This window comes from Dipteris shenzhenensis, chromosome 2 (genome assembly GCF_047967505.1).
Source record: "Dipteris shenzhenensis isolate YYH24624 ecotype China chromosome 2, Dip_SZ_1.0, whole genome shotgun sequence".
Lineage (NCBI taxonomy): Eukaryota > Viridiplantae > Streptophyta > Polypodiopsida > Gleicheniales > Dipteridaceae > Dipteris > Dipteris shenzhenensis.
In genome coordinates this window covers 64,705,187-64,721,657 of record NC_141597.1, presented here as the reverse complement: position 1 = coordinate 64,721,657, position 16,471 = coordinate 64,705,187, and the positions used below count along the sequence as shown (strand labels likewise).

The 16,471-nt window shown below is 43.3% G+C and overlaps 1 protein-coding gene across 1 annotated transcript; it reads left to right on the top strand.

The window, feature by feature from the left end:
• The first annotated feature begins 8,815 nt into the window (after positions 1-8,815).
• LOC147905178 (uncharacterized) lies at positions 8,816-10,211 on the top strand. Its single transcript, XM_087397400.1, has 4 exons — positions 8,816-8,982; positions 9,117-9,521; positions 9,629-9,731; positions 9,940-10,211. The coding sequence occupies exons 2-4, from the start codon at positions 9,283-9,285 to the stop codon at positions 9,991-9,993; spliced, it is 396 nt and encodes a 131-aa protein (XP_087253526.1). The 5' UTR covers positions 8,816-8,982; positions 9,117-9,282; the 3' UTR covers positions 9,994-10,211.
• Positions 10,212-16,471: the final 6,260 nt, after the last annotated feature.

The following is a 16,471-nucleotide window of genomic DNA, read 5'->3' as shown; positions in this document are numbered from 1 at the left end:
CATTCTTGTCGACAGAGGTGAAAATGCCTATAGTAGCCTTGTTGAGGGGGAACCCCATATTTTGGAGAGACTCTTCGACTGGATGAATGGACAAATAGTCACTTTGGAGGAAGTGGCCACTAAGGTAGTTGAAGCCCCTGCAAAAGACACGAATTTGCTGAAGATATCGGTCAACAAGCTGGGCCAATACTTCAAGAGTGACGATATGAATGTTGTGCTCCCGATTTCCTACCAAAATAAAAAGGCCACAGTAATACTGGATGGTGGAGCGGGTGTTAGCAATGTACCTAAGATGTGCTAGGCTAAATGGAGAAAGCCTAAAATGGAAAGCACCAACCTAATCGTAAAATTAGCTGATGGTGTGACAACCCACCTAGTGGGAGTCATAAAAGACATAAAGATCAAGACCTTTGGTCTTACTTATCAGGTCTGGTTTGTTGTGATGGACTCTAATAGAATCTATATGCACAAGGGTAAGTTCAAAGGCTCCAAGAAGAACAGCAAGACTGAGGATGTAGAGAAAAAGAGGTAGATGAAGTGCTTCTATTGTGAGAAGCTTGGCCATTTTGCTAAAGAGTGCCACAAGAAGAAGGCAGATCTCAAGACAGTGAAGGAGAGGAAGGTTGGTATGTGGATAGTGGAGCTTCAAAGCACATGTCCAACAAGAAGGAGTGGTTCAAAACCATGGAAGGTACACATCCCAATTCCAAGGTCACTGTGGGGGATAATCGATCATGCCCTATGAAGGGTGTTGGTAGTATTCCATTCATCATGACTATAGGAAACAAGGAGCTGATTTTCAGTGTATTGTATGTATCAACCTTGTGCAAGAACTTTTGTCTGTCAGTTAGATGGACAAGCACAATATGTCAGTCTTATTCGACAACGGAAAAGCTGTAAAGAATCAGGGAGAGAGATAGGAGACTCAAGTGCAGCTTTCTTCACAACACACAAAAGAGAGAGGACACAAGGTTGGAGGGTGAAGCCTTTCTTCACTTTTGCACACAACAACAATACAATAGAAGAGGGAAATACCCTATATGTCAAACCCTAGAATACGTGGTTCATATGTGAACCCAAACCAAAAACATATGTGGTAGTCTAACTACACCACGAGTACAACTAACATAGGCGGTGACATAAATGATAGTCATCCAGGAGATATATCGGGGGTAGAGCTTGATATCTCAACACTCCCCCTCAAGCTCAAATCCATCTCACGTACACCAAGCAAGCTCCTAAATCTGCGAAGCTTCTCGGTACCCAATGCCTTCGTAAAAATATCAGCCACCTGCTCCTCAGTGCTGACATAGACAAGATCAATCTCACCAGCTAGAACCTTCTCTCTCACAAAGTGATAATGCACCTCAATGTGCTTCGTTCTAGCATGATAAACTAGGTTATTAGCAAGCATGATGCTGCTAATGTTGTCACAATGAATGACAACTGCTGCATGAATTGACTGTCCCATATCTGCAAGTAGCTTCCGTAACCAAGCTACCTCACATGCAGCCATTGCTGCACCCCTGTACTCAGCCTCTGTGCTCAACAAGGCAACTGTTGGCTGCTTCTTGCTGCTCCAACTGATGGCACCACTCCTAAGGGAAAACATAAAACCACTAGTAGATCTCCTGTCTGAGACACTACCAGCCCAGTCAGCATCTGTGTATCCATGTACCTGTAATGCACACCCAGCTTCATAAAATAAATCCACACCTTCCTAGTGTAGTCATCAATAAACGTCACATAATAATGGCATCCACCAATAGAAGCAGCTTTGGTTGTCCAAACATCTGAATGGATCACTTCCAAAGGTCTTCTGCTCACCTTAGCATTTTTGGGAAATGCATGTCTGGCCTGCTTACCCATTTGGCATGCTTCACATACCTTTTGCATTCCCTCAACTCTGAATTTAGGCAAACCTGCAACAATGTTTTTCGTTTGCATAGATTTCAGCCTTTGTATATTCACGTGCCCAATGCGCTTGTGCCATATCTCAATATCTGCAATGACACCTCTCCCATGCGCAAACATAGCAGCTTTCACCTCAGGCATATCAACATCCAAGGTGAACATTCTGCCATTGTTGTTGCCTTTTGCAACCAAGCGGCACTTATTTTTCAAGTCCTCAACAAAGCATCCATCAGGATTAAATCTAACCTGCAGACCTTGCTCAACCATCTGGCCAACTGAAACCAGGTTCTTAGTGATTTTTGGAACATGAAGTACATCTGCCAAGTACTTCGTTTTGCCATCCTGCATAGCCAATGGCACTTTACCAACCTACGTAATTGGGTGCGCAGTATCATCACCTGTTTCAACATAACCTGGCTTATCCAAATTTCTAACATCATGAAACCACTCACCATGACTGGTCATGTGGTTAGAGGCACCTGAATCAACATACCAAACATCATTGCAAGCTGCAGCATCTCCTGTCATGGAGTTAACCATATGCTGCATCACAAAAAGGTGCTCATTTCTGTCGTCACCATGCCCACTTGATGATGCATAGTTGCTTTGCTGCAACTTCCCACTTTTGATGTCATTCTGCTTTTTATAGCATGTATTCTCCTTGTGTCCAGGCTTTCCAAACAATAATAGCATTCTGTGCTGCTATTTACTTGCTGGTTCCTTTGCCATGAACCACGGCCTCTTTGGCTCCCCCTGCCTCTAGAACTACCACGTCCTCCTCCATAGGACTGGTTTTCCTGTTGTTGCTGTTGGTTCTGATTTCCTGCATGGCCACCAAAACGGCCTCTTCCTCTACCCCTGCCTCTACCTGTATTCGAGTAGAAAGCAGTCTCTTGAGAAGTTGAGGTGGCTGAACCACCATTCCTTTGCTCTTCACTCAGCAAGAGAGCAATAAGTTCCTGAAAATCAGGAAATGTTTCACGGACTCCAATGGATGTCCGAAACTGTGCATAATCTTTCCCAAGACCATTCAAGGTCACGGACACTAAGTCCTCATCATCAACAGGTGCTCCAATGGAGGCAAGAGAATCTGCAAGGCCTTTCACCTTCAAGGAATACTCATTTATATTCAGATTTTTCCTTTGCACATTGTGCAACTCCTGCTTTAGCTGCATCTTTCGTGCATTGGTATTTGTGCTATACAGCTTCACCAATGTATCCCATGCCTCCTTAGGCGTCTCTACATCCTGTATATGCACAATCATAGAATCTGAAATGCTAACAGACAGCCAATACAAGCATTTTCTGGCTTTTTCATGCCATTCTTTAAAGGCCTTCAATTCAGCAGGAGTGGAAGCAGCACCCAAAACTGGTTCTGCAGTTTCACCACTGATGTAATCCCAAACTCCCTTTCCCATAAGGAAGTTTGTCATCCTGAACTTCCATGCTTGGAAGTTGTTCTTGTCAAGCTTCTCACTGACAATGGTAGACAGATTCTCAGACATTTTACAAATCAGGAATTGCAACAGCAACCTGTAAACACAGCAAATGCCTCACAAGGGCAAATAGCAAAACTTCTGCAAACAGCCTCACAGGGGCAGATCCGCAACACTGACGAAAGTGGTATTTCACCACACAATCACTTCCTAGTGACGATTTTGCATCAACGGGCAACAGGCATGAATCTGCAACTCCCACTATCTCTGCACACAGGCATACGATGCAATTTCTATGGCACCTTTCCACCGACTAGCCGCGTAGTGGTCGCACAGCAAAAAACAGGGCCTTTTTCTGAGTGCCTGCGAAGAACTTCCGCCTTCAAAACGGGCCCCGAAACGGCCTCAAATCAAAAAAATAAAGTCACCAAGGGCTTGGCCTTGTCTCGCAGCATATACTGCGCTCTCGCCACACCGCGAAGGGCCTCTCAATCTGAAACAGTGCACTCCTGCACTTCTGGCTGTGCTACCTGCAGAGATTTGCTCCCAAACTCGAAATAGAAAAGCAACACTGGTCCTCTTACCAGGACACCACAAACTTGGCTTGCTTTCTTGAGCTCCTTACCACGAACAAGGCTCTGATACCATGTAAAGAATAAGGGAGAGAGATAGGAGACTCAAGTGCAGCTTTCTTCACAACACACAAAAGAGAGAGGACACAAGGTTGGAGGGTGAAGCCTTTCTTCACTTTTGCACACAACAACAATACAATAGAAGAGGGAAATACCCTATATGTCAAACCCTAGAATACGTGGTTCATATGTGAACCCAAACCAAAAACATACGTGGTAGTCTAACTACACCATGAGTACAACTAACATAGGCGGTGACATAAATGATAGTCATCTAGGAGATATATCGGGGGTAGAGCTTGATATCTCAACAAAAGCCACTATCACATCCAAGGCAAACGGAAAGGTGGTGGCTCAAGGGGTCGAGGAGCATGGGCTATATCGACTCAATGCTCTATTGGTGCACGGGGACCATGGCAGATCCAAATTGTGGCATGAGCAGTTCGGTCACGTCAACTATGGCACTCTCGCTGAGATGTAGAAGACAAAGATGGTGGATGGACTTCCACCAAACAATTGCAGGCAATGATCGTGTTTGCAGGGCTTGCTTGGAGGGCAAGCAACATAGGGACAAGTTCCCATAGGAGGCCTCATCACAGGACAAGAAGCCACTCGAGTTGGTTCACGCTAACATTTGCGGCCCAATGTCAACAAATTCATTTGCAGATTCACAGTATTCTCTTGTATTTGTGGATGATTTCAGTCGCATGACGTGGGTATTCTGCCTGGCCAAGAAGTCTCAGGCTTATGACAAATTCAAAGACTGGAAGGCCCGGGTAGAGAAGGAGAGTGGGGAGGTAGTCAAAGCATTCCGCACCAATAGAGGGGGAGAGTTCACTTCTACTGAGTCCAATGGATTTTGCAAGAAGCCTGGGATCAAGAGACAGCTCACTACAGCTTGCACATCTCAATCGAATGGAGCTACTGAGAGGAAGCACTGGACCGTCTCACAGAGACAGGGTTGACCATGTTGCGGGGGAGGAAGCTCTTGAAAGCTTACTGCCGTTCACATCCTCAATAGAACCAAGACCAAGGCTGCTGATGACAAGACTCATATGAAGCTTACTATGGTAAGAAGCCAATGATATCTCATTTATGGGTTTTCCGTTCTAATGCATTTGTTTATGTGCATAAAGTGGAGCTTATGAAACTTGATTCCATAGCCGAAGATGTATCTTTGTGGAATACAGTGAAGAATCCAAGGCCTATCACCTTTTTGACCTGGAAAAGAAGAAGATCCTTATCAACATGGATGTGATCTTTAAGGAGTCCGAGCCATAGCTTGCAAAAGAGGTTCTTGAACTTTTAGCATTACCCCCACCCAAGGTCACCATCCAAGAGGTGGAGACAACTGAAGACCCTGAGGAGGAGGAGGAGGAGGAGGAGGAGGAGCATGCCATTCCAGAGCCAGCTCCCAAGGCAACTCCATCAAAGGAACCTCCATTGGAGAAGAATCTACCTCAATGGTATTTGAAGACGTTAGAAGACTCAAGGGTCATGGACATTCCCAAGAGCAGTTTCGAAGTGCGGCGGTCTCAAGGCAACATAAAGACTCCCTCCATGAACTACGCTTTAGTGGCTCAGCTTGCGGAGCCTCATTCCTTCCAAGAAGCGAAGGATATTCCAGAATGGCAGGAAGCCATGCAGGCAAAGATGGATGCCATTTTGAAAAATGACACCTGGGATTTAGTGCCCAAACCGACCAAGCGGAAGGTCATTGGCACTAAATAGGTGTACAAGCTTAAGTTCAAGTCAGATGGGAACTTGGACAAGTACAAAGCAAGATTGGTGGTAAAAGGCTATGCACAGCCAGAAGGACTTCGACAAGACCTTTGCCCCCACAGCTAGGATGGTGACTATTCAAACAGTCATTGCTGCCTTGGCTGCTCATCACAGTTGGCCTATTTTTTAGATGGACGTCAAGTTTGCATTTTTTAATGAAACCCTAGAGGAGGAGGTATATGTGGCACAGTCAATAGGATTTTAGATTCTAGGATCCCCATCAAAAGTCTGCAAACTGAAGAAGGCCTTAGGGCTGAAACAGGACCCCAGAGCTTGGTACCAGTGGATACATGTTTTCTTTCAAAAGATCAGGCTTCAATAGAGTCCATCAGAGGCAAATCTTTATCTCGACACAGAGGGGGATTTGCGGTGGGTATTGATTCTATACATGGATGACCTCATCATTACAAGGGATCATATGAAGAAGATTGTTCAGGTCAAGAGACTTCTCATGGAGGAGTTCCAGATGATTGACTTAGGCATACTTCACTACTTTCTTGGGATTGAGGTGAAGCAGGGAAAGAGCTGTGTCTTTATTTCACAGGAGAAATATTGCAGGGAATTTCTCAAACATAAATTAGAAGTCATAGAGTTGATGTACTGCCCGACCAACGACAACATCCCAGATGTCTTCACGAAGGCCGCTTCCCAGGGAGCAAATCGAACACCTCATTCAATGCATGGGGATTGGCCCACAGTTGTGTCATTGAGAGGGGGTGTTAGAAATGTCACTGTCCCACATGTGAACCCCCGATTAGAGGGGACAAGGGGGCAGGAGACTACAGGGGAAAAGGGCTAAGGGTACAACAATCTGCGTGGAGGATTGTGCCAGGCCTATGTGGAGGCATCTAATGCACATCAATAGAAACCAACAACAACCCAAAAGGCCCTACATATGGGGCCTTATATAGGCAAAAGGTTGGCCTAGAAAACCAACCAGAAGGCAGCCATCTAGGCCCTTCTGGAGGTCAGTTTCTACAAACTGAACCGACTGGAAAAGTCGGCCAGTTCTAGGGGTTGACTGCCCTCCTATATAAAACCCCTCCCCCCCCCCCACACTTTTCTGAGTCACCTGCATAGACAAGCCTTGCACAGGCAAGCGCATAGGGAGAGGAGTAGGCTCAGCATCTTGGACAGCATCTGTTGGCTATTGTATACGCTCATCTCTTGAGCATTTGTCTGCCCAATATTCTGGAGGAATATATCTGAGTTTGCTATCTCTCTCTCTCTGTCTCTTTGAGTGTTGTATGAGCTAGATTGGGCGTGTGAGGTGTGAGTGATTCTATCCTGTATTTCCAACAGGATGAACAAATTGTGAGGGTCAACCTACAGACATGGAAAGCCCACCCATCGCTAACTTATTTGCTGGCCGAGTCAGACACTATGCAAAGAATTGCCTCCATTAATGTGCTCCAAGCCTGTAATGAGGACATGGGAGAGGACTAAGATGTACGCTAATATGCTCCGCTACTAGAGCCTCTGAATTCTCTTAGAACTGGATGCATGTCCTAGCGACCATTGACGTAGTCAATAAGATAAGAATAAAAGTGGCGGCCTATGATCCCAAGGTGCCAAGGACTATAGTTCCCCTAAACACGATAAACATCTTGAGGGCACCAATGGATGATCCAGGGGTATGGAAGGTGAAGACAGATCGTCACTCATTGAAATATGTGGTTGCTGTTACAATACACCACGAGTTCTCATCCAATTGGGGAGCTAGGTTGGACTGAGTTAAGGCCCCCCTTAGAAGCACTTTTGGATGACTTGGTCCAATCCATTTTTGGCTTTCTGTGCTCATTGACAGATCTTATAAGTGCAATGTTTTTATTTAATTTGTGTTTGGATCGATCTTATCAATGAAATGTTGGCATAAGCCCTCAATCTCTATCTCTATCGCTTGGATTGTTTGTAGTTTTATCTTCGTATTGCACATACGCAACCACCATGCTGGTTATGTAGGAGCAATCAGTTGCGCTTTTCATCATTAGCTTTGCAATTAGCAACCTTTATTTGTATCCGATCCTTCCAAGGAATTATATGTGTCTCCAGCTCTTGCATTGCTCCAAAGCTGATTGGATGTTTGGCATGAATTGCATTGGGATGAGGATAATGGGTTTAACACGTTTTGTGTTGGTGGAGAGTTAGTTTGCACATTCACAATCGAACTGGTTTGCGACACTTCTATAGTCACTAAAAGCTCCACCAAGCCCACAAGACTTGAAAGATGAGTGGGACTTACGCGAGATAGTGGGACTTGAATGATGAGTGGAAAAATCAACCCATAGTAAGTTGGGATAGGGAGAAAAGTGGGGTTTTTTTTCCTTCTTCAACTACTGGGATTCAGCAGGCAGGGAGGGGAGGTAGGAAGGGACGCAACATCAATAATAGAAGAAGCAACAAGATATTGCTACATCTGTGTGATCGAATCAAACAATAGAAATGGTAAAGTGGGAGCTTCAGAGGCATGGCCATGGCATTACAATTTCATCAACATACACTCCTTTCCAGACTACAAGTAGCCTGGCCTGTCATGATGCGGGGACCAACCTTCATCAGGTCTCAAGTTGGAAATTGAGATCCTCGGAATAAAATTCTAGGTTTTGGTTAAATCTCTCTCTCTCTTAGCTTCCTTGCGTCGGCTAGTGGCTCTGGGGAAGCTCCACTAGCAGGCTCAAAATGAGGCCCCATGATAAAAGGATGATGGCGCAGCTGTGAGCTTTGACTGTCAAATGCCAGCCCACCAGCATGAGCTGAAAATGAGGATTCTAGCGCAACATTCCAATGTTGGACTGGGATAGCAGGTCACAAGCCTTCAATGAGCTATCTCCTGCCAATCAAAACCTGTCTCGAGCAAGTTCTAGCCGGTGGAACAAGAAAGGACAAGGGGCGACACAAATTTCATTTGAACCCTTCCCTAGCGTTGAGGAGGAAGCGGGGAGGTCCTCTAAGGCCATGTGAGAAATCCCTTTGGAAATTTCCGTTAATCAAAGTCAAACCGAATGTTGACTAGGCGAATGAGTGCATAGCCGTTGGACGCCAACGTCTCTGTTTTTTTGTGGGTTTCTAACGATCAGGCATCGCTGGCATCAGCGAGTCCCGCCATTCCTCCCCCCTCCCTTCTTTAATCGGCCGCAGAAGGTGCTCTGTGCAGTGTGGATGCATTGAATTCACATCACCCAGAAGAGATCAGACTTGGAATGCTAGCCTCATCTGTGGTAGAGATTCTCAATTTTGAAACCTCTACTCGATGTGGCACGTAAAACTGCTCAATAGCTGCTGTATCGGCTTTAATTTGGGTGTTTCGCTGTGCATTGGATGCTTGTCAAGTTTCGGACGTGTTTGGTGACAGGGATATCGTGGAACTGATTGGAGACGAAGAAGCGACAGAGGAGGGCGCCTTCCGAACTACATTTAGCACACAAGGAAACATTTAAGGTCCTGGTGTTAGCGATCGTTGGATAATCCTCTCTGTATCTGAGCTCAGCTCAGTTCCTCTGTAAAGGGTCGCAACAAGCATGGAGAAGGTCTCAGAAGCCCATCAGAACGCCAAGAATGTAGACCAGCCGGGTGACAAGACTCCCCCGGAGAACAAAACATGTACTCCGCCTGTGCTAACCGAAAGAAACAGGGAGAACAAGATGATTTCTCCGGTCCTGCTCAAGCTGCGAAAGCAAGAGAAGAGGCTAACCCCTCCGAATCTTGTACCTCCGGTCAACCAACCGCCCAATAAGATTTTAGGGTTTCCGGCTGGAAGGTTCGGGATTATCTCATGAGTTGACGATTTCAATCTTCAGTATAGTTGTGAATGCTAAGCATGTATTGTATGTAAAACGGGCTGTAGTAACGCCGTGGGTCTTGCAGGTACATGAGTCCCACGGATAGCATTATGTCGCCTATATCCAGGAATTTGCTAGCCAGAAGCAGGAGGTCCATGAAGCCAGCACAATTTCTTGCTCCTCCCAAGGTAAGGATCGCTCCACTTCAACCGCGGTATTGCATGCGTACCAGGATCGACAACATGGCTAGAAGAGGATCTTGAGTCTGGAAGAGTCTTGCTTTCCAGAGCAATCGCAGCCTATTCTGTAATGCTTTCAAAAATTAAATCTGACATTGAGCGCTTTAAATTGGTGTGGCCTCTCCACTCACGGAATGTATAATTATTTTGCATGCAGGCCCTGGACAATACGTTTCAGGATGCAGAGCCTTCAGATTCTAATGCTCTTTAGTTTGAGATCAATCATAGGCTGATCTGTACCTTCTGGATAGATATGTTGAGCGGACCTTGTGTCATGCTTTGACGCTCTTTGTCGGGTTGGAGTATCATGAAGAAACGTTTTGTGTGTGGATTTTTACTCAATGAGAACCAAGGTCTGTATTCTCGGCTGGATCTGATCTCGGCTCCGAAGCTACATTCTTGTAGCTTTGAATCGGTAGTCATGAAAATGTCTCATTTGCCAGTTGTATTGTTGTACATAGTTTGGTACAGAGGATAGATGATGAAAGGATTTTCTGTCAAGTTTTCCTGATTCACGTGTATGCCTTCCAGGCTGCTACTTGTACACAGATTAAATATGTTGACAGTTCAAGTGAAAAGTATTATTCTAAATTTCATTGAAGCTCTAAGATTGGCTACTCAATACGTGCCGTGCTTGCTGAGCTCCATTCATTCTTACTTGAGAATTACAAACCCTTAAATTTCTCCAACTGCTTCGAAGGGAAAGAGTTTGGCACTCATGTAGTCATGTAGTAAACGAAACCTCCAATGAGATACATATATATTTTTACATGCATATATTTTAACAAAGCTTTGGCACCATCTAATGAGGTACATTCAATCTCTAGGAACGAGTAGATGAGAACCAAACATGTTCCTCAAGAGAGCTTGGGTAAACTTTTCCTTTCGCAGAATGGGTTGGAGAGCCTTAGCAACCTAATACGTTGCTGCTGTTGCAATAGACCTTGAGACATTGAGGTCAGCCCCTTCTCTGCCCACCACCATTCACAAGCCCCCAATATTCATTATTTTTTTCTTCATTTGACCAACATCTCTATTTGCATCCCTTCTTGGGATTTTTTCTTCACCCGTTCCCTCTTCTAAGGGAAAAAGTTCTTAGGCCTAGGGGCAAGGCCTCTTGTCTAGCCTATGGACCTCTCTTTTTACCTCTAATGGAAGTATCCTCAGCTCCCACCTCCATCAAGCTCGCATCAACAGGTTTGCATTAGCTCCCACCTCCATCAAGCTCGCAACAGATTCAGCAGCAAGTAGTGCAGTCATGACATGAATTGAAAAGGATGCATTTTTTTTCTTAATGCCTGCTAGATGCTAAGTCCGATATTGGATACAGGTAAGTTCAATTATTTAAGGCAACCATATCAAAGAGGTCATAAACTATGGGGGAGGCCTCTTCCTTATCCGAGGTGTTGTTGCCCACAGCTTCCCAGATTATTGTCCACTCTTATTTTCTAGTCTCTTCATTATGAGAGCACACCCACATCCTCTAGTTCATTGGAGCTTGTATTGCTACAATACTTGAGGCCCTAGTGTCAATAGCTTTGGTACATCAAATGAAGTACCAAAAATGCACTTGATTGTGGAGGATCTATTCTCTCCCCTCAACTTGATCTATACTATTGTGGAGGATCTATACTTGAGGCCCTTGCTCCGCTCTAGTTTCCTAAATGAACATGGCATCCTCACCAACCACCATAGGCCTATCCTTGGTCTCAAAGCCTAAATATGGACCTCCCTAATGGAGTTTGGACTTGAGTGGACAAAAATGGAAGCGAGATTATGCAAAAAAATAATGTTAAGTGGACAGTGTAGTGATTATAGCAACCACATGAGAGTGGCTAGCAAGTGAGCGTAAACCCGCCTAGAGAATCAATTCTTGGGATTAGGAGGAGTTCAATGAACTTTCTATAAAGGTCTCATCTTTGGATCCCTTTCCTAGGCTTCAGTAATGGCTGGTCATCTTCCCCATACACCTTGTCGTCTCAACCCCCGCAACCCCCCATGCTCCTTCTGAACCTTCACCCCTTGTTCATTGAACTTTCTATAAAGTTCTCATCTTTGGATCCCTTTCCTAGGCTTCAGTAATGGCTTGTCATCTTCCCCCTACACCTTGTCGTCTCAACCCCCGCAACCCCCATGCTCCTTTTGAACCTTCACCCCTTGCTTGGCCCTAGTTTTCTAACCATGGCATCCTCACTGACCCCTATCCTTGGTTTCAAAGCTTAGGTATGGACCTCCCTAGTGGAGTTTGGACTCGAGTGGAACAAAATGGAATAGAGATTATGCAAAAAATAATGTTAAGTGGAAAGCGCGATGATTATAGCAACCACATGAGTGGCTAGCAAGTGAGAACCAAAAAAGAAAAAAACCTCGCTTTTTCTTCGATTAGTTTCTTTTCCTTCAAATCCCCCTTTGGGAAAACTTGTAGATCCAATATTAAACAAAGATCACTGTCCAATCTTGAGGTAAACTGAGCACCAAGCCATGTTTGCCATCACACCAACATGTATACCTCAATTTATATTTCATGGGCATGTATACTACAAGTCCCTCTTTTGTATGAAAATCACTAGGCTAGATGTGTTTACAAAGAATTTGGCATTGAATTTATATCCTATTTGATTAAGGATTGCATTTCAACCCTCTTTGATTTACATTTGGATAAATGCACTTGTACTACCTGACAAGACATACTAATACCATCTTGGCAACCAAGATATCTCATAGTTACACCCCTCAAAATCCAGCAAATTTGACAGTCTCTACAAGCACGATGCTCCTTTGCGTCACTAAGTAAAATCAACAAACTTCTACTAGGTCATCTTGGTTCAAGAAGCCAAGCATCCAATAGAAGTTACATCCTCTCCAAGAAGCCATCCTCCCCTAGAGAGCTATAAAGCTCATATAAAAAATGTATCGACTATGGATTTCCATTGAATCCACATGTCTATGTGCTACAATTTCTTAAGGTCTGAAAAAATTAGATCTTTGGATGGCCTTTGGATTTGGGTCCTCAATATGTCTTGATCGATCGGTGTCAATCCTCAAGGTCCAACTCTAAAATCTTGAGAGTCAACAAACACAATAGAAACCCAAATCTAATGCCACATCATCTGATCCATGATCACTACCACATCATGATGCCACACGAGATCTAACCTAGTAGACCCCATGTCAACAAACACACAGTCAAACTAGATTCTACTATAAGTTTGGGCAGAGATTTGACTAAAATGCGAAAGAACTAGGTCCTTAATTAGTAAAGGGAAGCCCTAAGAGCATAGATAATACACAAGGGCCTCCATCCCAAGAAATAGGAAATGAGATCGTGGGCAATCCTTCTTCATTAAGGATGTGAGGGAGAAGGGCTTTTTTGATGTGGCATATTAAGCAAAGATCTTGCATAGTCATTGTGCTAGAAATGCATGATGCCCTACAAGGAGTCCCAATCCACTTTGAAATAAGCCTTCTCAAAATCCAAAAGAAAGAACACAAGGGGTTGTGACACAACTCACCCATTGACCTCGTAGAAAGAGAAAGTGTTGTCTAGGATGCTCCTCTCTTGAACAAAACTAGAAGTGAATGATGTCAGGGAGATGTGGATGTAAACTTAAGACCTTAGTTAACGTCTTGTAGGCAATGTCTAACTAGGTGATGGACCTCCACTTTACATATATTTATCCCACCCGCCCCCTCCTTGGGGATCGAATAAATGCACTCATGGGAGAGGATTGTGGGCATCTATCTTGAGCCAAAGATGTACCATGGGGCCATGGGAGAGAGTCATTGATCAATTTCCAATGTTGTATGAAGAAGACTCAAAACATACCATCCTCTCTTAGGCATTTCTACACTAGGAGGTCCTTCATAGCCACACACATCTCTAATTTCATGAAAGGTGCCTAAAATATCTCTAAATTCATGAAAGGTGCCTAAAATATGAAAGGTCCTTCATAGCCACACACATCTCTAAATTCATGAAAGGTGCCTAAAATAGGCACCTAAGATGTCGAGTAGCAAAGCCTTTATCACATTAATTTTGTCTTTAAGAAAAGTAGGGATGACAAGTTAATAATTTGAACAAGGTCATTCACAAAACAAAATCATTGGAAAAGCCATCCAAAGAACATGTGTTTTGTAGTCATATGTACAAAATAAAATCAAAGGTGAGATATTTACTTTGTACAAGAAAGATGATGTTACTAACATAAAATAATGCTATTAAGATTTCATGGGGTGAATGTATGAATTGTACAAGAGAATAAGGTTATTAACATAATAATGGGTCTTGGGACCTCAAAAGATTATTGCTAGATGCTTGCGTGTCATAATGCAATGAGCTGAGCTACACAAAAAATAATATTTAAGAAGATCATGAGCTAGATGAGTAAATTTGACTTTAAGAATTTGCGAGTCATACATGCAACTTGTAACAAATTCAAGGAGTGTTAGGAATTAGTCATAGATACTCTCTCTCTCTCTCTCTCTCTCTCTCTCTCTCTCTCTGTGTGCCTCCCTCCCTCCCTACCTCCCTCCCTCCCTCCCTCTTTCTCTCTCTCTCTCTCTCTCTCTCTCTCTCTCTCTCTCTCTCTCTCTCTCTCTCTCTCTCTCTCTCTCTCTCTGCCTCCCTCCCTCCCTACCTCCCTCCCTCCCTCCCTCTTTCTCTCTCTCTCTCTCTCTCTCGCTCTCTCTCTCTCTCTCTCTCTCTCTCTCTCTCTCTCTCTCTTCGATGAAGTAATAATGTCTCTTGATCTCTTTTTTAGTAAAACTTAAAAAAATACATAGCAAGAGAATACCTTACAAATCGATGGAAGCAAAAAGAGAAAAAGGATTTTTCAAAGAGGCACAAATTGGTTGGAAAGGTAGTATACCCAAGCCAAGGTTTATCTGAGCTAAAAGGGCCATAAGGGACTTTAAGCAGTAGGTGGACACTTTGTGGAGAGGTGTGAGGGGAAAATGGAGTTTTACAAGAAAGAGATCAACTCCATGTTAACATACAATGAGAAGCAGGACCTCAAGCACAATATCCCCATGTAGAAGAGAGAGCCCACTTATAGATTTAGAATTAGGTCCTATGACTTAGAGGTAGAGACTAGTCAATGACAAACAACCTAGGGAAAAAGAGGCTTTGTAAAATCTGAGGACGATTTGTGTGAGGATGGACATCACTTTATATGGGAATTTCAGGCATACTCGGTGCCAATTTGATATGCACACAATGGTACCATTGGATTGAATGCCCTCCTTGACTCCCAATTAGAGTAGTTTAGAGCTACATTGTTCTAGATGATAATGTATAGGAACAATCTTGGCATCTAGGGACAAGAATTAACCACTAAAGGGGGATCATAGTGATCCTCTATAGTCTTTCATTAGAGACTGGGTGGCTCATAGGGATATGCAACCCTTTCTAGGACCATATATGTCGATACTCTTTGTTAATAATTTCCTCATCTTTAGTTCCACAATTTTTGTTTCATTGTCTTGGTATATTTAGAATGACGGGTACATTTATTTACCTAGGGCAGATTGTTTACTTATCTAGAGATGATTGTTATTATTTTTTATTTCTAGTGTAGTTATGTCTAGAACTCTCTAGACCTTGTATTTTATACTTGCTTCATTTCTAGTCCAATAGATCCTAATGGGCCTCTCATGGACTTTAATACAAGCATTTCATTTCATTTCACTTCTCTAACCCCAAATTCAATATGAATCTTGCTCTATGCTGTGGATTGCAAACCTCAATGAGCTCATAGAAGCCTTAAGCAATGGTTCTTCAATAATTTTGTAGAATTTGAAGTTTGTCTTTCTCTTTTAATTGTTGCAATAATTAAGTTTCGATTTTGATCCATGTCAGGTCTCTTCTTAATACTCGGTTGGCACACATTTGATCATCAATTTAGATTATAGCTTGCTCTTTTGATACTTACTTTGATAAATACAATTGTGACAAATAAACACTATGAGCTTACATTAATACTTTAGTTACATACAATGCTTTAAATATAATACACAAAATTTGTTTGCAATACATGAAATGGAGTTTATGTTATATGGAAAGGTCTACATTGTTAAAAAGGAGTTATTTATAGTGTCATGCCTTGGAGCCAAATAGGCCCAAGTTGTTTGTAAAGAATGACGAAAGAGAGTGGTATAAAGAAGAGATTAGGGTTGGCCCTCCCTTCAAAAGGTGGAATGTATAAAAGGCCAAATGGTTGACTTTGTTCTTCACTCTTTGGTCGCACACATTGGAATACAAACTCTCTTCCTCTTATCTGGAGTTGTCTCTTGTTCCCTCATAGTGCCTTTTGTGAATGCCATGCTCTCCTCTCCTCCTCTCTCTTCTCACTTCCCTCTTCCCTCCCTCTTCTTCTCCTTATAAATTCACGATTATGACAAGCTGGGAGTTGCTAGAGTGACAATAGTGGATGGCATTTGCATGCATCTCTCAACCCAGAGTAGCTTGGACGAATACTCCATCGGTGTTCCTACAAGATCCCCATGACACATGATTTACTGATGGAGACCACATTTTTGGCACCACTGTTGAGGAGTTCCAAGTGCACTTTTGCATTGCATTTGCTTCTCTTGTTACCCATCCATTTCTCAATGCTGAGTATTGTAGAGAAAATATGTTGGTTTTGGTGTATACAAATGTGTGAGTAAAAGATAGGTTTGAAAGTCATTTG

Bases quoted from the DNA above. Each gene is read 5' to 3' on its own strand.
- LOC147905178 (XM_087397400.1), top strand. From the start codon at position 9,283: ATGGAGAAGGTCTCAGAAGCCCATCAGAACGCCAAGAATGTAGACCAG. The intron at 9,522-9,628 runs GTTCGGGATTAT...TGGGTCTTGCAG, and splicing joins TTAGGGTTTCCGGCTGGAAG to GTACATGAGTCCCACGGATA. The intron at 9,732-9,939 runs GTAAGGATCGCT...TTTTGCATGCAG, and splicing joins AATTTCTTGCTCCTCCCAAG to GCCCTGGACAATACGTTTCA.